The sequence below is a fragment of the Schistocerca cancellata genome, chromosome 4, assembly GCF_023864275.1.
Source record: "Schistocerca cancellata isolate TAMUIC-IGC-003103 chromosome 4, iqSchCanc2.1, whole genome shotgun sequence".
NCBI classification, from domain to species: Eukaryota; Metazoa; Arthropoda; class Insecta; order Orthoptera; family Acrididae; genus Schistocerca; species Schistocerca cancellata.
Window position 1 is genome coordinate 364,622,653 of NC_064629.1, and position 21,664 is coordinate 364,644,316.

The 21,664-nt window shown below is 44.0% G+C and overlaps 1 protein-coding gene across 6 annotated transcripts in view; it reads left to right on the forward strand.

The window, feature by feature from the left end:
* LOC126184650 (Bardet-Biedl syndrome 2 protein homolog) overlaps positions 1–21,664 on the forward strand; it is a 183,716-nt gene that overhangs the window by 32,002 nt on the left and 130,050 nt on the right. For 4 of the 6 annotated variants that reach the window (XR_007536856.1, XR_007536857.1, XM_049927125.1 and 1 more), the window contains one exon: positions 20,040–20,179. Coding sequence is in view for 4 of the 6 variants with exons in the window: in XM_049927125.1 (XP_049783082.1) it covers positions 20,063–20,179 (117 nt within the window). In the remaining 2 variants the exon portion in view is untranslated. Of the gene's footprint in view, positions 1–2,456; positions 2,695–8,558; positions 8,666–20,039; positions 20,180–21,664 lie in introns of those variants that run through there. The other 2 variants (XM_049927126.1, XM_049927128.1) reach the window with 2 other exon arrangements.

Genomic DNA, 21,664 nt, shown 5'->3' on the forward strand with positions numbered 1-21,664 from the left:
AAAGCTACACTGTGGTGAAGACTTGAAAGTTCCATTTATACATATACGTCTACATCTACATTTATACTTCGCAAGCCACCCAACGGTGTGTGGTGGAGGGCACTTTACGTGCCACTGTCATTACCTCCCTTTTCTGTTCCTGCTTTGTAAATGCCAAAGACCTCCAATGGATTCACTGATAGTTTTTGTGACTGACCAGTCATTTGACGTAACAATTTATTGTTTCTTGTGCGTCCCACTCAAACCTCCCTGATTTCAAGGACCCAGGAGAGAAAAACCACAGTAGAAATGACAATGAAAAATGTACCACATTGTAGAGCATCTCAAAGAATTTATATTCCTGCATCAGAAGTGCCAAGTATCATCGCCAGAGTGCAGCATGGTTGCTTGAAGTGAAAATGGCGACTCCACAGCAGCGCGCACAAGCAGTAGTGTGGTTTGCAGAAACAAAATCGCCAATTACTGTGCAAAGAAATTATCGTCATGTGTATGAATGTGATCCACCTGATGTGCAAACAATTAAGGAATGGCATAGGAAGTTTCTGGCAACAGGAAGTGTTCTGCAACATTCTGGCAGTGCACGTTACGGAGTTTGAGAAGAGACAGTCGAGGACATCAGACAGGTACTGGCAGAAGTAAGGCTGTGAGTACCGGACGTGAGTCGTGCTTCGGTAGCTCACATGGTAGAGCACTTGCCCGCGAAAGGCAAAGGTCCCGAGTTCGAGTCTCGGTCGGGCACACAGTATTAATCTGCCAGGAAGTTTCATATCAGCACACACTCCGCTGCAGAGTGAAAATCTCATTCTGGAAGCATCCCCCAGGCTGTGGCTAAGCCATGTCTCCGCAATATCCTTTCTTTCAGCAGTGCTAGTTCTGCAAGGTTCGCAGGAGAGCTTCTGTAAAGTTTGGAAGGTAGGAGACGAGGTACTGGCAGATGTAAGGCTGTGAGTACCGGGCGTGAGTCGTGCTTCGGTAGCTCACATGGTAGAGCACTTGCGCGTGAAAGGCAAAGGTCCCGAGTTCGAGTCTCGGTCGGGCACACAGTTTTAATCTGCCAGGAAGTTTCATATCAGCGCACACTCCGCTGCAGAGTGAAAATCTCATTCTGGCATCAGACAAACGTTTCTCAGAAGCCCACATAAATCAATTCGTCAAGCATCTAGGCGACTTGATGTACCTCGATCAACATTGCATTGTATAGTTCACCAGTGTCTTCATATGTGTGCTTACAAAGTGCAAATTCTGCAACGTCTGACGCCGAACGACAAACCATGTCGACAACAATTTGCTGCGGATATGCTGCAGCATATTAATATGTATGCCAGCTTCCTGGAAAGATGTTTATTCTCAGATGAGGCAACCTTTCATCTATCAGGATGGGTCAATAGGCATAATGTCCAGATTGGGGTTCACAAAATCCGTACATTGTCATTCAACATGTTCGTGAGAGCCCTAAATTAAACATCTGGTGTGGGCTAATGCACGGCAGGATTGTTGGACTGTTCTTCTCTGTGGAATAAACAGTGAATGGGTCAGTGTATCTGGACATGTTGGAGCAGTTTGTGTTCCCCCAGATACAAGACTTGCAACCCAACATCATTTTTTAACAAGCCGGAACTCCGTTGCATTGGACAACAGACGTTCGCAAGTTCCTGGATAGGAAATTTCCCAATTGTTGGATCGGACGCGGAGGACCCATTGCCTGGCCATCACGTTCACCCGACATTACGCTGCTTGATTTCCTCATGTGGGGATTCGTGCCGAACCATGTGTATGCGACCAAAGTAGACGATATTCCTACGTTGCGACATCGTATCACTAATGCGATTGCAACAATAACAGAGGAAATGTTACAAAGAACTTGGCTAGAAATTGAATACAGACTCGATATTCTTCGTGCCACAAATGGTTCACATGTAGAGGTGCATTTATGATAAATAAATAAATTCTTTGAGATGCTCTACAATGTGGTGCATTTTTCATTGTCGTATCTACTATGGTTTTTTCTTTCCCTGGGTCTTTGAAACCTGGGAGGTTTGAGTGGGGCACCCTGTACATGGCATATTTGATAATTTTTAATGACAAAGGAAGTCTAGAGCTTAATCGAGTTTTGATATCTACAACATTAGAAATGACTTCTGTGGCTTGGGGTTTATTCATATGACTTTCTTTCTGTAGCATACAGCAAAAATCTGGTTTACAAAAGATTGATAGTTGTTAGCTAATTCTGTGTTCCATAGTTCATGTGCATGATTTCTGTTGAAATGATACAGCACAAGTCATTTAAGAGATACATAAACATAACAAAAATCAATCTTTTTGTCTCAGAGTCTTATATCTTTGCTACCAATAGACCGAGACACATCGATGGCAGAGATCGTGTACATTATAAATTTTATGATTCTGCTGCAGGTGATAACTACACAACCTGGCCACCAACCACACAGATCAACCACTAGTGGGCCTATGAAGATAGCAATATAAGAAACTGTAGAGCAGTTCGAAGTCAGTTTCTCTTCAGACTGGCAGCTGAAGCTGTTCATAAGCTGTACTATGCCATCATATTATCACTACATCTGCTGCTCAACTATGTTCACAGTAACACTCCACTTTGTTGGACTCTGCTGAATTCATCATCTCGCCCTGCTATACTGGCCATAGGGCTTTGACTCTGCCAGCAGTATTTGACTATAGGTGATTAACACAGAAATTTTTCCTAGAGATATTTGAGCCTACCATGTCCTCTTTCATAAGGAACATGCTGAACTTGTTCATGACATCAAGTGTCATTGATTGAATTGTGGAAGTTATTGTATCATTTACTTCTACTTCACTTATTTTTCTTGTGGAGTTTAATTTTTCACAGATACATGGATCCAGTGACGTAAATTGTATTAATTCTTTGTTAGCCAGTAAATACTGTAACCATAAAAGTATTTATTTGATGTGGTTACAGCAAATGATGATAAGGTATTAGTCTCATCTGTGCAAGACAGCTGCAATATCAGTGACCATTAACATTATGAATGCAGAGCAGCATCTGGTTGTAGACAGTTTGTATGGACAAGATTATATGTCAAAGATAGAGGCAGCATTTGTTAATATCACTGAACAGCAACAAAAACGACTGCAGCTACAGGTAAAACAGGAACAGGAACAGGATGATCTGTACTTTCAGTGCATTCACTCTGCTCAGGGCAGGGTATCGATGTGGAGGCTATCTGTCTGGCCTCGCCCATTCACTCTGTGAGTGGAAAGGTGGGCACTCCTTCAACAGGGTCTTATCAGGCACACAGAAATTTAAATGACAGGTGCATTATGGATCCCCTGAGGGAAATAATGTCCAGGGCTGGAAAGAAGTCCAGTGTGCACTCGTTGTATCTGCCTGGGAGGGGGGATGAAGGCAAATTAATTATTGGATGTTTTTATAAGCCATGAAACTTTTAGACTCATTCAAATAAAGTCTGTGCTCATGGACCTGGAAATACCCAAAGCATGCAGTATAAGTTGGAGGCGACTTTCATCTGCAGAGCGGAGATTGAGACAGCTATGTACTCCTTGCACGTGGTAAGGACAGACTGTCTTATAAAGTAGTTGTGGAAATATTCTCCAGAAACTGTCCTGAGCAGCTAGTTCAGTGACCCACAAGCCATGGAAACATTGTAGACCTTGTAGCTACAAAAAGGCTTGATGTTATCGACAATGTCAGTATAGAGATACAGATTAGTGATCATGATATCAAAGCGACCATGGCTACTAAAGTTAAATCTGTCAAAAAGGCTAGGAGAGTTATTATGCTGGAAAGATCAGGTAAGCTGTTGTTTGCTTCCCACTTAAACAGTGAATGGACATAGTTTAATTCCAATATAATGGGTGTAGAGGAATTATGGGTGAAGTTTAAACTGAATATAAATCGCACTGTGGAGAAGTATGTACCAAGTAACTGGATTCAGGATGGAAAAGACGAACCATGGTTTAACAACAAAATTTGTAAAATGGTGAGAAAATATAGATTTTTGTACTGCCAGTTCAAATAAGAATGCAGAAATTTTGACAGCTGTAAATTATTAGAAATCCGTGGATCTGTAAAAAGATTGATGTGCAAAGCATACAACAACTTCAGCTGTCATAGTTTGGTGAAAGATCTTGCAAGAACCCAAGAAAATTCTTGTCCTACATACATTCACTAAGCAGATCAAAGGCTTCTGTATAGTCATTCATTGATCAGTCTGTTGTGGCAGTATAAGATGGCAAAAGGAAAGCCGGTTTTAAATTTCATTTGAGGAGGAGGATCATACAAGCATACAGTCATTTCACTGTTACACAGACTCCCGTATGGAGGACATTGTAATAGGTACCATTGGTGTAGTGAAGTAGCTGAAAGAGTTGAAAACAAATGTCCCCAATTTGGTTTTATAAAGAGTATTCTGGGGTATTGCTCTGTCTCTTAGTTTGCATTTATTGTAATCTCTCAGCCAGCAGAAAGTTCCCAAGCAACTGGAAAAAAGTGCAGGTGACTAAGGTATGTTGGAAGGGTAAAAGAACAGACCAGAAAAATTACAAATCAATATCCTTAGCATTGGTTTGCTGCAGAAGTCTTGTATATATTCTCAGTTTCAATATAATCAATTTCCTTGAAATCAAAAAGCTTATGCCCCAAAATCAGTATAGTTTTCGCTTGTGCGAAACTCAGCTTGCCGTTTTTTCACATGATACCCTGCAAGTTGTGGATGAAGGGCAACATACAGATTTCATATTAGTAGATTTCCAAAAAGCATCTGACACAGTGCCCCACTGCAGACTGTTAATGAAGGTATGGACATATGGAATAGGTTCCCAGATATGTGAGTGGCTCGAAGACTTTGTAAGTAATATGACCCAATACATTGTCCTCAGTGATGAATGTTCATCAGAGACGGGGTGTTGTCAGAAGTGCCCCAGAGGTGTGTGTGTGTGTGTGTGTGTGTGTGTGTGTGTGTGTGTGTGATATGGCAGACAGGGTGAGCAACGATCTGCAGCTGTTTACTGGAAGTTGTTGTCATTGAGTTACTGTAGGAGGATACAAAGTGACTTGGACAAAATTTCTAGTTTATGTGATGAATGACAGCTAGCTCAAATTGTAGAAAAATGTAAGTTAATGCAGACGAGTAGGAAAAACAAACCTGTAATGTTTGAATACAGCATCAGTAGTGTGCTGCTTGACATAGTCACATCAGTTAAATATCTTGCTTAACATTACAAGGCAATATGAAATGGAACATGCATGTAAGGCTTTTAGTAGGGAAGGCAAATGGTCAACTTCGGTTTATTGGGATCATCAAGAATTGTAGGAAAGTGTAGCTCATCTATAAAGGAGACTGCATACAGAACACTAATATGATTCATTATTGAGTACTGCTTGAATGGTCGGGATCCCCATGAGATCATATTAAAGGGAGAGATCAAAGCAATTCAGAGGTGTGATGGTAGAGTTTTTACCAGTAAGTTTGATCAGTGAGTATTAGAGAGGTGTGCCATGAACTCAAACGGGAAACCCTGGAGGGAAGAGGACTTTCTTTTCATGAAACAGTGCTTGTTAGTCATTGAACTAGCTGCTCAAGACAGTTTTTGGGGAATATTTTCAGAATTACTTCATACTACCATCTGGGCAACACTACAGTGAAAATTTAGAAAAACGGCATTTGAAGCTGACTGCAGAACAATTCAGCTGCCACCAACGTAAGATTCTGCTGCCACCAATTTACATTTCATATAAGTACCACAAAGATGAGATAAAAGAAGTTAGGGCTGGTATGGAGACACATAGCCAGTCGTTTTTGTCTCACAGTATTTGTCAGTGGAGCATGAAAGGAAATGACAAGTAGTGGTACAAGGTACACTCTGCTATGCACCATACCGTGGCTTGTGCAGTGTGATTGTCAATGTAGATACAGTAACAGCAACTTAGGGAACAGCTATTGTCTTGCTCAGAGACGGCCCCCGCCCGCAGGCGACACTGACCTCATTCTCTATGTTCAACAGCAACTGCAAGGAAAGGAGTTATATGCAGTACAAATTTGTCGTCATCTTGTGGTGGCACACTTTACTGATGCTGCTTGTGACCTGGGCTATTTTCTAAAATAGTGTGGACTGGAAATTTTTCATATGATACAGGTGGTCTCCCAGCAGAAAACTGCTGCCTTCACCAGAGGCAAACTCATGGATTAACTAGCCCAATACTTTGACAGTAGAATGCATGTTGTATCAGAACAACTGTGTGTATTTCATCGTCCTAAACAACTGGGACAGACATGTTTACAATGGGCTAGCAGATTCCATGGCATTAGTCACACTGTAAATTTACTTGCACATAAGAAAGTTGTGCCAAATCTTATGCATACAGTCAAATATGAAATAGATTGGTTCAAGATACACCTGACCATTAAATCTAGGTCACTGCCCTCTAGTTATCAGATCCCAATGTGGAGGAAGTCTCAACCATTGCACGGTCATCTGATAGAACACAAACATCCTAGTGTCCAAAGTCACTTCTGACAGGTGTTACCTTTACACAATTCAACCACAGCTGTCCTCTTATCCACCAAGGGCCAATCCATCTCACCGGCATCAAAGGAGCTTCCCTCATGACCAGAGTGCCTATGCTGCTGCAGCCATGACACCTGGCCCCAACATAGAGCTGTTTGGTTTGAAATGCTGGCAATGAGGCAGGCCACATTGTCGCTTTCTGTCACAGCACCAAGATACGGCCTGCAAGGCCACTACCACTAATGTCTGTAAGTCCATATTTGTACAAGATGGTTGAGGGACTTCGGCTGTTCAATACAAAATGTAAAATTAAAAACACTTTCAGCTGTCTATGTTTGAAATGCTGGAAATGCTCACAAAAATAAATTACATTCAAAATATAGGTGACTGAAGGTGTTTTTAATTTCACGTTTTATATTTTATGTTACCACTACTGGAGGTTAACATCTTGCACAGTGCAGGACTGGTGCCACGATGGATGTATAAGGGCACACCTCCACATTGTTGACCACCAGGTACCATTTCAATTTAATAGTGGTGTTACAGCAATATTGTCCATGCAGATGTACTGACAGTTGAGCTCTGCTCCTCTCCTGCCCTGTACCACACCTATGTTTCAGTATAACCAAGCACCAATTCCAGTTTTAGGCATATGGTAGGCCTTAGCAAATACAAATTTGTTATCCTCTATCCTCGATATGCAATAATCAGCCATAATGATGTCCCAAAGATATTCGGCATACACTCTTGTACTGCATGCCATTTCATGATTATGGACTTTGTTCTGTTCATGTGGTATCAGTAGTTGTTCATTTCCAAGACATCAGCAACATGTGTAATAACTTACCCTCCCTGTTTCATCAAGATTTAGGATGTGCAAAAGGGTCTCCAGCACATATAATTTTCTGTGCCCACAACATTTCACCATTTGCGTGTGTTCATCCTATAACTTGTGCAGTCAGGGAGTCTGTATAGAAAGAACTTGATCACCTCATGCATTTGCATTCTGTACCAAATTCTACCTCTGTGGAACATACTTCTAGTTTCCTCTAGATGCAGTCTCAAACACTCATAGTCATCAATACACCGTATGGGTTACACTGAAACCGTTGGCAGCTGTTTGGTATAGTGAGTGCCCCCAGCAATATTTTTAAGGTTCCTGGAACAATTATTGCAGGAAATTGCCCTTTGCTTGGATGGTGTCAGTAACTGGAACCAGTAAAGAAGATTATTTATGAAATCTCCAGCAGTTTTTCACATTGCTGTAGCAAACAAATCTCTCTTGTATCCCAGAAAAGCACTCATTTTTTCAGCCATGGGTACTTAGGAAATATGTGTCCAGAAAATAATGTCACAAAGTCCATAAAAACTAATTAATGATCAGAAGGGTACAGTGCATCAAAATCCTTCAAAGTAGGACCCTCCTGCATCAATAAATTTTTGCCAGGGAGATTTCAAAATGTTGTAGACATGCTGGAAGATTCAGGTTGAAATATCCTTTAGAGCACTCATACCAGCAGCTTTCATGTTTTTGGTGGTCTTGAAATGGTGTTCAGTCAGGCACGTCTCGAATCAGGGAAACAAAAAGCATCCAAAGAGAGGTTGGTACTGTAAGGGGGCTGTATCGGTATACCATGTTGATATTTAGCAGATAATTCCTCACCAAGAAAGCAGTGTGGCTGAGTGCATTGTCTTGGAGGCGTCTTCATCACAGGGACATACTCTGAAATCCAGGACTGATCTCCCATTACAACATTTTCCAGAAAAGTTGTATCATTTCTTTGATTGAACTTGTGGTAAACAATCTAAATTTTTGAGACCAGTTTTGCACACAGTTTCCTCAAATGTGATTGTTGAGTTACAGTACCATGGAAAATGATTTTGGTTATATTCAGAATCTGAGTTATCAGATGAACATTTATTGTATGGTCATGTTCAAAAGTTCACACACAAGAGTCACACTATTATCATCTTTAATTGTTGTACACAGAATTTGACTGCGCACCTTTGTTTAAGTGAACGTTGAATTGCAGCTGGAACCAGACCACCCAACAGATTTTCACGTAGGGGCACATCCCAGTTCACCAGGAGCCCAATGAAGGAAACAGGGGTTGGCTGTCCCCCTCGAACTAGTCCACAGGTGGGAAGACCATGCTCTGACTAATAATACTAATAATAGTGTGTCAGCTTTAAAGATGATGATGATGATGATGATGATGATGATGATGATGATGATGTGGCTTTTCAGACAAACCTTGTATTAGGGAAAAGACAGGGTGAGATCAACAAAATGCCTACGAACCATACAGAAACTGTGTGAACCAAGCAGCCTAAAAGAACTACTTCAATCAATGCATGATAAAATAATTTATTATAGATGGATCATTTCCAGTGCTGCCATAATACCTGTTCTGTGGAACATGTACTGGAAAACTGGCATCCCTTTTGAGTGGTCTTCCAAAAATGAGCAACTGTTCTCTGCTCTCAAGTGCTGTTCAATGTAATCTGCATCTCTCACCCATTTTTCCATGAGTGTACTCTCATCCTGCCAACAGATGCCTCCCACTATGAGAGTGAAGCAGTATTGTCGCATTGCACAATCTATAGGTCTCAATGTCCAATCACATATTCATCTAAAATCTGTCACCTGCCCAAGAATTCTTGAAATTGATATTTTTGCTTTGTCTATTATCTACGGCAACCAAAATTTCCAGGAGTATTGTCCAGTAGAGTATTTGCGTTGGCTACTAACCACAAGCCACTGCTGTCAATACTTGAACCTAACAGTTGCATTCCAGAACTTTTGCACAGCCCAACTCCTACAGTATTTGTTCCTGTTTCACAGTAATTGTAAGATCACATATAGATCCACAGCTGTTGCAGGCAAAACTTCTCTTGCCTCCTCACAGCCCTGTTGTCAAATAGACAGCCATCAGCACTTTGAACAGATCTTCTGCTGACAGTCTCTCAAATGGTAGATGTGCCAGATCAAGACTGACTTCTTGGTGTATTTCTGATTACACACGCAATGGTGGCCACCAGACTTTCAACCAAGAAAGCAGGTGTCCAGAAGAGTGTCTGTCTGCTACCAACTTAGTATGCCAAAAATACTACTGTTATTGGTAACCATATCTACATCTACATCCACATACATACTGTGGAAACCACCATAGGGTACATGGTGGAGGGTACTCTGTTCCGCTACTAGTCATTTCCTTTCCAGTTCCACACACACATAGTGTTAGGGTAAAAACAACTGACTGTATGCCTCCATACAAGCCCTACTCTCTGTAATCTTATCTTTGTAGTTCTTACGCAAAATGTACGTTGATGGCAGTAGACTCATTCTGCAGGTGCCTCAAATGCTATTTCTCTAAATGTTCTCAATAGTGGCCCTTGAAGAGAGTGTCGTCTCCCCTCAAGTGATTCCCATTTGAGTTTTCGAAGCATCTCTGTAATACTTGTGTGTTGTTCAAACCTAGTAGTAACAAATCTAGCTTGTCACCTCTGAATTGCTTTGATATCTTCCTTTAATCTGATGTAGTGTGGATCCCAAACACTTGAACAGTATTCAGCAGTGGGTCACGCTAGTGTCCATATGCACTCTTCTTTACAGATGAATGACATGTTCCTAAAATCCCCCCAATAAACCAAAGTTGACCATTTGCTTTCCCTATTACAGTCCTTATGTGCTCATTCTACTTCATATTGCTTTGCAATATTATGTCTAGATATTTAATTGACATGACTGTGTCACACAATGCACTACTAATGCTGTATTCAGACATTATGAGTTTGGTTTTCCTACTAATCCGCATTCACTTACATTTTTTGTACATTAGAGCTAGATGCAAGTCATCACACCAACTAGAAATTTTGTCTAACTTATCTTGTAATTTCCTACAATCACTCAACGCCAACTCCTTCCAGTTCACTATAGCATTATCAGCAAACAGCTGCATATTGATTCTCACCCTGTCAACCAGGTATTCCGGACAATACCCCTATCTCTGATGAACACTCCCTGTCAAGGACAACATACTGGGTTCTGTTAAAGTCTTCCAGTCACTCACATATATGGGAACCCATTCCGTATGCTTGTACCTTTGTTAAAAGACAGCAGTGTGGCACTGTGTAAAGTGCAAAAGCAGACGGCAACCAGGTTATTATCCTTGAAGATCTAAGATAAGAGAGGTTAGCATGCTTCCATCGAGGGCATTGGGGCATACGCAGAGCCAAACATTATGAATATATATGAAGATGGTACCTGTTCTTTCAGACATGTCCGAAAGAACAGATACTGTCAGTGACCTTGCAGCTCTCTAGAATGAAATGATATTTAAATCAACACCCTAAGCTGCCGACAGGTGTTGATGTACATCAACAGGGACAGTTGAAAATGTGTGCCCCGACCAGGACTCGTTGTGTTGTATTTGAAGTCAGATTATGCTCAAGATTTCTGCAGCAAATCAGTGTTAAGTATTTTGTTCTGTAATTCTGCGTGTCTGATTTTTTACCTTTCTTATGTGTGACACACACATGCTTTTTTTCACTTGGGACTTTGCATTGGGTGAGAAAGTGGTCATAAATGGATGCTAAGGAAGAGAACTTCCCGTAAGACTGAACTAGAATTCCATCCGTACCTGGCAACTTACTTTTTTTTCCCCCAACTCTTTCCATTGCTTTTCAGTACCACAGATGCCTATTTCTGTATCTTCCATAAAGGAGTATGTGCAGAAGTCAAATAATGCTATGTCTGATTTTTTTTAATGGGGAATTTTTAACTTCACCCTTCCTTTTGCTGTCTTACACTATTGCAATAGAATGTTTGATGAGTGACTGAATAGAAGCTTTTGAGGTGTGTAGTAATTTTACATAAGACCATAATTTTCTTGGGTTCTTGTCAAGATCGTCCATTAACATGTGATGGTGGAAGCTATTGTGTGCTTTGCTCATCAATCTTTTTATAGATGCACAAATTTCTAATAGCTTACGGCTGTCAAAATTTCTGCTCCTTTTTTGACCCAACAGTACAAAAATTTATATTTTCACAGCATTTTCCAATTTTGTTATTAAACCATGGTGGGTCTTTTCCATCCTTATTCCATTTATTGGAACACAGTTCTCGAGAGGTGATTTACAATCAGTTTAAACTTTGCCAGTAATTCCTCTGTGTCCACTATACAGGAATTAAATGATGTCCATTTGTTGTCTAAGTGGGATGCTTGCTTATGATTCTAAGACTGAAAATTTCATCAGTGGGAAGTGCTGTGTTTACACATGGACACTGTGAGAAAACATGTTCTGGAAGGCTTTTTCATTACAGCAGCTCATGTCACTGCTAGCTTACCCTGGAAGCTGATCTTGGGGTAGGTCATGTGCTATGTGACCTGTGCATGACCAACATTTTTCACTTAAAGGATGAGCAGTGACCTAAAGATGTGGAAACACATTGATCTCAGGCTGTTGGTCGTAAGGTGACAGCTTTTGCTGGGACTTGGTGAACGACACACACATTGGATGGTTGTCTAAGCAGAACTGCCATTCGTTGCACATGCTGCACTGTGAACACTGGGAAATGCCTGTTATGAAGGTAGTATTAAGAAGACATATACTCATCTGGAACCAGTGGAGATGTAAAAAAGACAGTACACAGCTGCACATCATGTACCTAGTTCCAGGTGGCAACCCCCCTGCGGGTTCGGGGGTAAGAATAGGCCCGCGGTATTCCTGCCTGTCGTAAGAGGCGACTAAAAGGAGTCTCAAATGTTTCGGCTTCATGTGATGGTCCCCTCTCGGGTTTGACCTCCATCTTTCTAAATTATTCCGAAGAGCGAGCCAATTGGGGAAGGGCGCCTTACATGGTGCACTGTATCCGTCATGCATTGAGACCTTTAGCCGGCTTTTTCGTTGTTGCAATGGTGCCCCACTCATTTTCCATTTCTTGGGCGAGGATACGTCCCTGGGTGCGATTCCCACGCTGCACTCTGCAGTGTTGCTTTTAACTGCGACGACGACCCTGGACATTTTTGCACCTAAGATCCAGCACGGTAGCCAGTCCGTTGTGGTGGGGCCGCCATGTACCCTGTTGGTTGTAGCCCCCTGACAACACAGGGATCGCTCTACTGATGCCTGCGCCGTTAACTTCCCACGTATGCCAAGGAGTAGATGCCCATCTCCCTGGGGCATCAGGACTCCCGGCAATGGCCATCCTGCCAGGTGGCTATTGCTGCGGCTGGGTGGCGCCCGTGGGGAGGGCCCTTGGTCGGAGTAGGTGGCATCGGGGCGGATGACCCGCAATGAAGCGTGGTACATCATCTCTCGCTGGTGGGCCTCCACCAGCAGTCTCTAAGCAATCGAGGTCTAACCTCAATGGAAAGAAATTTGATCAAAGATCATTTCCCTCCCTGGCCACTCCATGGGAGGAACGTCTTGCTAAAGAAGGCAGTGGAGACTATTTACCCCGGTACCTCGTGTGTACGCGGGTTGATGGAGAATCGTTTATGTCGACCAAACCTCAGTTTTTTGTGGAGCACTTAGAGGACAAGTTCGGGGAGGTGGAGGGCTTGTCCAAAATGCGCTCTGGTTCTGTGCTCATCAAAACGGCATCCTCTGCCCAGTCACGGATGTTGCTCAATTGTGACAAGTTGGGGGATGTTTCAGTTAGCATTACACCGCATAAGAGTCTCAACATGGTCCAGGGTATTATATTCCACAGGGATCTTCTTCTGCAGTCCGCCAATGAATTACGCGCCAACCTCGAACGACGAGGTGTTCACTTCGTCCGGCGCGTCCATCGGGGTCCGAGGGATAATCAGGTAGCCACTGGTGCCTTCATCTTGGCTTTCGAAGGTGATGTTTTACCCGAAAAGGTCAAGGTGATGGTTTACCGTTGTGATGTGAAGCCATATATCCCTCCTCCGATGCGGTGTTTTAAGTGCTGGAAGTTCGGGCACATGTCATCTCGCTGTACTTCCAGCATCACATGTCGAGATTGTGGATGTCCTTCGTATCCCAATACTCCATGTGCTCCGCCTCCCATCTGTGTTAACTGCGGAGAACACCATTCACTCTGCTCACCGGACTGTCGGATCTTCCAGAAGGAAAGGAAGATAATGGAATATAAGACCCTGGACCGCCTGACCTACACTGAGGCAAGGCGGAAATATGAGCGGCTACATCCTGTGCCTATGACGTCTACCTATGCCGCTGCTGCAACACCGGTTCGATCCTCTACAGTGTCGTCACCTGCAGTTCGCTCTCAGCTCTGTCCGAATTCACCGGCCCCCTTGGTTGTGGGGGGCACTTCACTCCCTGTTGCTCCCGCTCCATCTTCTTCAGGAGCAGCACCCTCCCAACCATCGGGGACATCAGCTCCCCCTTCCCAGCCGGAGAAGCGTAAGACTTCTTTGGCTACTCTCGCCAGGAAGGGATCCCTTGGGGACCTCCCTTTGCAAGTTCCGACCAGTGGAAAAGCGGACACATGAAAGTGGCTGAAACAACCACCCGTTCCTGGTCGTAGGGCCTCCCGGTCATCATCTGTCCCTGAGACTGACCCAGTGAAGCCCATGAAGCCTGACCCACCGAAGGCACAGCGCGACAAGCAGAAAAAGAAGAAAGTCCCCAAGACCAACGATATTGTGGTGGCACCCGTCCCACCGCCTCCTACAAGCTCTGCGTCTGAGGACGAGGTGGAGCTTCTGGCGTCCGCTGAGGACCTCGCTCTCGCCGGTCCCTTGGACACGATGGATAGCATTTGCACGGGTGCTCCATTGGAGGCAGCAGGTGACCCAGCGGCGTAATCTGCCTTCCCAGTCCTGTCACGCCTTTCACAGACATGGAAAATACCATCCTCCAGTGGAACTGTGGCGGTTATTTTAGCCATCTACCTGAGCTACGTCAGCTTCTAAGCATGACACCTGCTTTATGCATTGCCCTCCAGGAAACCTGGTTCCAGGCAATGCGGACCCCTGTCCTTCGTGGATACAGGGTTTATTACTGCAACCGTAGCACTTACAATTGTGTGTCAGGTGGAGCCTGCGTGTATGTCCTTACCTCTGTATATAGTGCTCCTGTGCCCCTTCAAACATCTTTGGAAGCTGTGGCTGTCCGCGTAAGGACTACCCAGGACATAACCGTCTGCAGTGTCTATCTCCCTCCAGGTGGTACAGTCTCCCTGACCGAATTGGCTGCACTTGTCACCCAACTTCCCACGCCTTTTCTTCTCCTGGGGGATTTTAACGCCCACAATCCCCTGTGGGGTGGAACGAAGGTTACTGGCCGAGGCAGAGATGTCGAGAATCTCATCTCCCAACTTGACCTCTGCCTCTTAAACACTGGCGCCGCCACACATTTCAGTGTGGTGCATGGCACGTTCTCAGCCATAGATCTGTCGTTGTGCAGCCCAGGGCTTGTACCATCGGTCCACTGGAGAGCCCATGACGACTTGTGTGGTAGTGACCATTTTCCCATCTTCCTTTCACTACCCCAGCGTCGCTCCCATGAACGCTTGCCTCGATGGGCATTTAGCAAGGCAAACTGGGAAACATTCTCCTCTGCTGCCACTGTTGACTCTCTCCCCCACGGTACCATCAATGTGGCGGTTGAGACACTGACTGCAGCGATTGCTTCCGCTGCGGAACGTACCATTCCTCGTTCATTAGGGTGCCCCCGGCGAAAGTCAGTGCCTTGGTGGTCTCCAGAGGTCGCTGAAGCCATTAAAGAACGTCGGCGGGCTCTTCAGCGACATAAGCGGCACCCGTCTTTGGAGAACCTAATTTTTTTCAAACGTCTCCGTGCTCAGGCATGGCGGCTCATCAAAAGGCAGAAACAGCAGTGCTGGGAGAGGTACGTTTCCACCATTGGTTCCCGTACTTCACCCTCCCAGGTGTGGATGAAGATTCGGCGCATCTTTGGATTGCAGCACTCTGCAGGTGTCGCAGGGCTTACCGTCAACGGGGCGGTATCCACCGATGCCGATGCAATCGCCGAGCATTTCGCCCAGCACTATGTTCGGGCCTCTGCGTCGGGGAATTACCCACCCGCATTCCGCGCGCTAAAACGCCAAGAGGAATGCAAACGGCTTTCTTTTACTTCTCGCCACCCTGAGGCGTATAACACCCCATTTAGTTTGTGGGAACTTCAAAGCGCCCTGGCACAGTGCCCCGATACAGCCTCTGGGCCAGATGGCATCCACAATCAGATGATCAAACACCTGTCACCGGACTGTCAGTGGTGTGTTCTTGCCATCTTCAACTGCATATGGAGCGATGGTGTCTTTCCGTCACAGTGGCGGGAGAGTACTGTCATTCTGGTGCTGAAGCCTGGTAAGGACCCGCTTAATGTGGATAGCTATCGGCCCATCAGCTTGACAAATACTCTGTGCAAGCTATTGGAACGTATGGTGAGTCGACGGCTGTGTTGGCTGCTCGAGTCTCGGGGTCTTCTGGCTCCGTGCCAGAGTGGCTTCCGTCAGGGCCGTTCCACCGCCGATGCTTTGGTCTTTCTTGAGTCTGCAGTCCGCACTGCTTTTTCCAGGCGCCAACACCTCGTCTCCGTCTTTTTCGACCTCTCCAGAGCATATGACACGACGTGGCAGCACCATATTCGTGCCACGTTGCACGGGTGGGGTCTCCGGGGCTCTCTCCCCATTTTTATTCAGAATTTTTTATCTCTTCGAACATTCCGCGTTTTAATTGGCACATCCCATAATTCGCTTCATATCCAGGAGAACGGCGTTCCACAGGGCTCTGTATTGAGCGTGCCCCTTTTCCTTGTGGCCATTAATGGCCTTGCAGCAGCAGTAGGGTCGTCTGTCTCACCCACGTTATATGCTGACGATTTCTGCATCCTTTTCAGCTCTTCCACCATTAGTGTTGCAGAACGTAGGTTGCAGGGAGCCATACACAAGGCGCAGGCGTGGGCCCTAGCCCATGGGTTTCAATTTTCTCCTGCGAAGACTTGTGTTATGCACTTTTGTCGGCGTCGAACTGTCCATCCCCACCCTGAGCTCTATCTTCAGGATGCCATGCTCAGGGTTGTTGACACTTACCGTTTTCTGGGATTGCTGTTTGATGCCCGGCTTACTTGGCTTCCACATATTCGTCAACTCAAGCGTCAGTGCTGGCAGCATCTGAATGCCCTTCGCTGCCTTAGCAACACAACTTGGGGTGCAGATCGTAATATGCTGCTGTAGCTCTACAAAGCCCTTGTGCTGTCCCGGCTTGATTATGGGAGTGTAGCGTATGGCTCAGCGTCACCCTCGGCGTTGCAACTGCTGGACCCCGTTCACCACTGTGGGGTTCGACAGGCGACAGGAGCATTTCGCACCAGCCCTGTTAATAGCCTCCTTGCTGAGGCTGGGGTTCCTCCGCTTCATATTCGGCGTCAACAATTGTTAGCCAACTATGTTGCCCACGTCCGTTGTTCTCCCCGTCACCCTAACTACCGTCTCCTTTTCTCTAATGTGGCAGTCCATACCCCACACTGGCGGCCTCGATCAGGCCATACCATTGGGATCCGTGTTCGGTCACTCCTTAGTGACCTCGAGTCTTTGCCTCTTCCATCTGCTTTTCAGGTCCACCCACATACACCACCTTGGTGTATTCGTGGGCCGCAGCTTCGGCTGGACCTCTCACAATGGCAAAAGGATTCAGTTCCTCCTGCAGTCTTGTGCCACCAATTTCTTGCTCTCCTCAATGCATCCCGCGACTCGGAGGTTATCTATACAGATGGCTCGATGGTTGATGCCCGTGTGGGGTATGCTTACGCTCATGCGGACTATGTAGACCAGCGCTCCTTGCCGGACGGCTGTAGTGTTTACACTGCAGAGCTAACAGCCATTTTTCGTGCCCTTGAGCGGATTCGTACCAGCACTGGCGAGTCTTTTGTCATTTGCAGTGACTCTCTCAGTAGTCTACAGGCTCTTGACCAGTGCTACCCACGCCATCCCATTGTTGTTGCCATCCAGGAGTCCGTTCATGCTCTTGCACAGTGTGGTCGTTCAGTGGTGTTCATATGGACCCCGGGACACGTTGGGATAGCGGGTAACGAACACGCCAACAAGTTAGCTAAAGAAGCCACCCGCAAACTGCCGTTGCAGATCGGCCTCCCGGCAACTGATCTCCGATCGGTGTTACGCCGTCGGGTCTTTGGGATGTGGGCAGACGAATGGCGCACTCTGTCTGTACCCAACAAGTTGCGGCGTGTAAAGGAGACCACGACCGTGTGGGGTTCCTCCATGCGGGCCTCTCGCAGGGATTCTGTTATTCTCTGTAGGCTCCGCATTGGTCACTCTTGGCTGACGCATGCTCATCTGCTGCGTCGAGAGGGCCCCCCTCATTGTCGCTGTGGTGAAACCATGACGGTGGCCCATATATTGCTGGAATGTCCTCTTTTAACCGCCCTCTGACGAACTTTTAACCTCCTGGGTGATTTATCGTGTCTTTTAGCTGACGATGTCTCTATGGCAGATCGTGTTTTAGGTTTTCTTCGAGCAAGTGGCTTTTATAGGTCCCTCTAATTTTGTTGCGTCGCCCTCTTTTGTGCTGTATCTTTTACTTTGTTTTGTGTTGTAATTCGACTCCACCCTAATCTTTTAGGCTGGAGGTTTTAACGTGTTGCACAGTGGCTGGCCCATCCTATTATTTTCGTGATCAGCCAGCCACAGTCCTCTGCTGTGCAGTTTTAATTCCTTCTGCCTTTGTTCTCTATGTTGTTTTTGTTGCTGTGCTCCGTTTTCCATGTTGTCTTACCATTGACCATGGGGCTTTTCTTCCCCCAGAATTATAATTTTAGTGCTTCGCCTGACTGGTGGATGGTTTCACTGTGCTGTGTGTGTTTATGAAACAAGGGACCGATGACCTCCGCAGTTTGGTCCCTTTAATCCTCAAACCAACCAACCAGGTGGCAACACCGCAAGCTTTTGCTCCATGGTGCATCCTCTGCTAGTCCTGGGACCACATACACCTCAACTTTGCAGACGTATTTTTGAACAGAATGAGGTTACCCATCATGGATGTATACTGAGAAAATGTATATGTTGTAAGCTTGGTGTCCACCTTGACAGAAGCCACATTCAGTGCATTCACCCAGGTTTTGGCCATTTGAGTGTTACCCTGCATGCTGGTGTCAGCCAGTGGGTACAATTCATTGTGGCCACGTCCAAGGACTTCTGTGTAGCGGATGTCATAAAACATGACTTCAGTCCTCTGTTCTGTCCATCCTCCAAAGGTGGAACCAAAGGCTTGATAAGACATTTAAACAGAAAATGTTAAAAGCTGTGGAATCCACTATGACATCATCAACCGTAATTCTTTTTTGGTTCTAACAGGATGACACCAGCCAACAAATGTAGCTCAGCTGAACTACTCCATGGGTGAAAGCTGCAAATATTGCCTCATCTCCTGACACTACTACTTCCAGAACCCTGCATCCAGCTAGCTCTCACAGTGCTACTTGTAAGGTGTCACTGTCTGGGCTCATTCTTACAGAAGTAATGACAAATAGGCACCAGTGTGTGTGTGTGTGTGTGTGTGTGTGTGTGTGTGTGTGTCGCACACTTGCATTTGTTTGTTCGTTTTAAGCATTGGGGGGGGGGGGGGGGGGGGGGAGGAGGATCTGGTACTGTGGCTGGATGAATTTGAATGTCTGCCCAAAAAAGAAATGGGCTTCACAATCAATAAACAGTGGCAATACCTGTGATGCCCTACTGTACCATCTTCTCAGCACGACTGCAGCTAAGCTCTGTTCGTGACATGACTCTGCTCCATTGGAATTTGCCAAATTCATCATATTGCCCTGTAGTACCACCATGGGACTTTGACTCAGTTAGCAGTGCTCAACTTCAGGTTTTAAACTCGGAAATATTTCTTTGGGATGTCTGTGCTACTGTGGCCTATGTCGTGTAGAATAATAAATCTGCACTTGTTAGTATGTATCACTCATTGCATCCTGTAAAAAATGCTGATAATCTAGAAGTTCAAGTGTCTGTTTGCTCTAATTTGCTCATGTTTCTTGCAGACTTTAAATTTTCGCAGATTCAGGGCTCCAGTAATTTAAATTGTATTAATGTTTAATGGCCAATAAATACTATAATTGTAAAAGTTTTTGTTTGTTTATTGTAGTTGTCTGCAGTGATACTACTCATTACACTAGTGATACAAAGATATACATATTATTCTTATACACAATACATGCTAGTGGTTTTTATTTTATTTATTTATTTATTTTTTGTATGTAATAGAAAAATGTGCTCAAAAGAATTTTTTTCAGTTTCAATTACAAATTTGCTTTGAGATTTGGCTGACATTTTATAAATATGGCAGGTTAGTAAGACAAGATAAGATGCAATGTGGCATAATTATGCCAAGCAAATTGTTTTGGGGCTAATTATTATCTTTCTGAAAGTCATTGCTTCTAGTTTTAACATAAATTAACCAAAAGTTTATTTTCATTTTTTACATGCCTACTTCTGGTCACTTGTATATTTTAGAATTTTGTTTTTTTATTTTCAGGCAAAGATTAGAGATTAAGAATAATGGCCTTGCCAGTCTTTACCATTAACCTTAACCACAAGATTTTGCCTGGCCTCGTTACAATTGGAAAGTATGATGGCGCACATGCATGTCTCACTGCTGCCACGACAGCTGACCAGGTAATGTATAGTCATTGTTAATTTCAATGTACGGGTTTGTTATGTTTATTTGTTAAGTAATTTCTTGTGAGTGAGTAATATTTAGCTTGTTTTGTAGCTCACTTATTGGATCGAAAGATACCATTCAGGTTATATCTGTTGCCCATAGTCCACAGATATAGAACAAAGTTCTTAAATATTTAAGTGTAACTTACCATAAGTGTTCAATAAATTTTATTATCCTTCTTTGATGATTAATGTAAGAAAAGTGTAAAGACAATAGTAATTGTAAAAGGGATATTTCTTTCTTGTCCCCCTTACACAAAGATTTATTTTCTTTACGCCATTATTTCTTCTTCACAACATGTCCCACTTCTGTAAGTGAGATTTCTCCATCTTCGATAGTGTGTAATTCCATCTCTATATTTAATTTCAATTCCTAGTCTTCTATTACTCTCTCTCATTTGAAGTATGTCACAGTGATTATTTGTTGTAGTGGATTTCATTATTGGGCTCACTTCCTTTTACAAGAATTTTCCAAACCTTTATTTAGATATCAGTATAGGATTACTGACATCAGTTTTCCTTAGTTTTCCAAAATTATGCCTTCTGAATTCTGGGGCAGTTCCTTTAACAAATTTGTAAGTTTTGCATTGCTTGATCATTCTCCTGTGAGCCAGTTCTCCATTTTTTAATCAGATGCTTGTATTTACAGTGGCAAACCAGTAGCAAGAAAAATGACTGCAAATGCCAAATAAGTACATTATTTGGGCTACAGTTTCCATTTCCCACATTGTCAACCTTGGGAAGCTGCTCTCTTATAATATTATTAATGGGATGTTCGTAATATAATTTAAAAGAAGAAATCCTGGCTTCTCTTGCTGTATTGTAAATCATGTGTATTCCTTTCACTAAGTGTGTACCATTTTGAATGTCAATTTTAGATTTCTTTTCCCTCTCCTTTCTTTCACACTGCTCACAGTTGATCTGTTTATTCTCCTCCATGCAGCATCTGCTGATTACAGAAAAGAACAATAGACCTTTTTGGACCTGAGTTGTTGCATATACAGAATTTTATTTAAAAAAATGTTTAAGGTGTATCTGTTTCAAAAGTATATCCTATGCAAATGCAAGTCTCCTGGGCTGATTGGACTGCTTGCTGGTTCGGACTGCTTGCCCATTATAAAATAAGCCTGAGGAACAAAATACTGGAGATGTTACAGTATATAGCAATAAGGTTTACAAAATTGCATTACAATAGAAACTTAGGCTCTACAACAGTAGTACTGTTCAAAATAGATGACATACAATAAATGTAACTCTTGCATTACACCAGTCATACAACTGGAAAATTGACCATGAGATCCTACTAACATTGTCTCCAGATGTGCTTATCGCTAACTGTCAGAACGAAAACTACAGCATCAATGTGACCTAGGAGTCACTGATGGCGACATGCATCCAAGGAGTGGGGCATTTTATTGTAACCCAAACATGATCTACAAA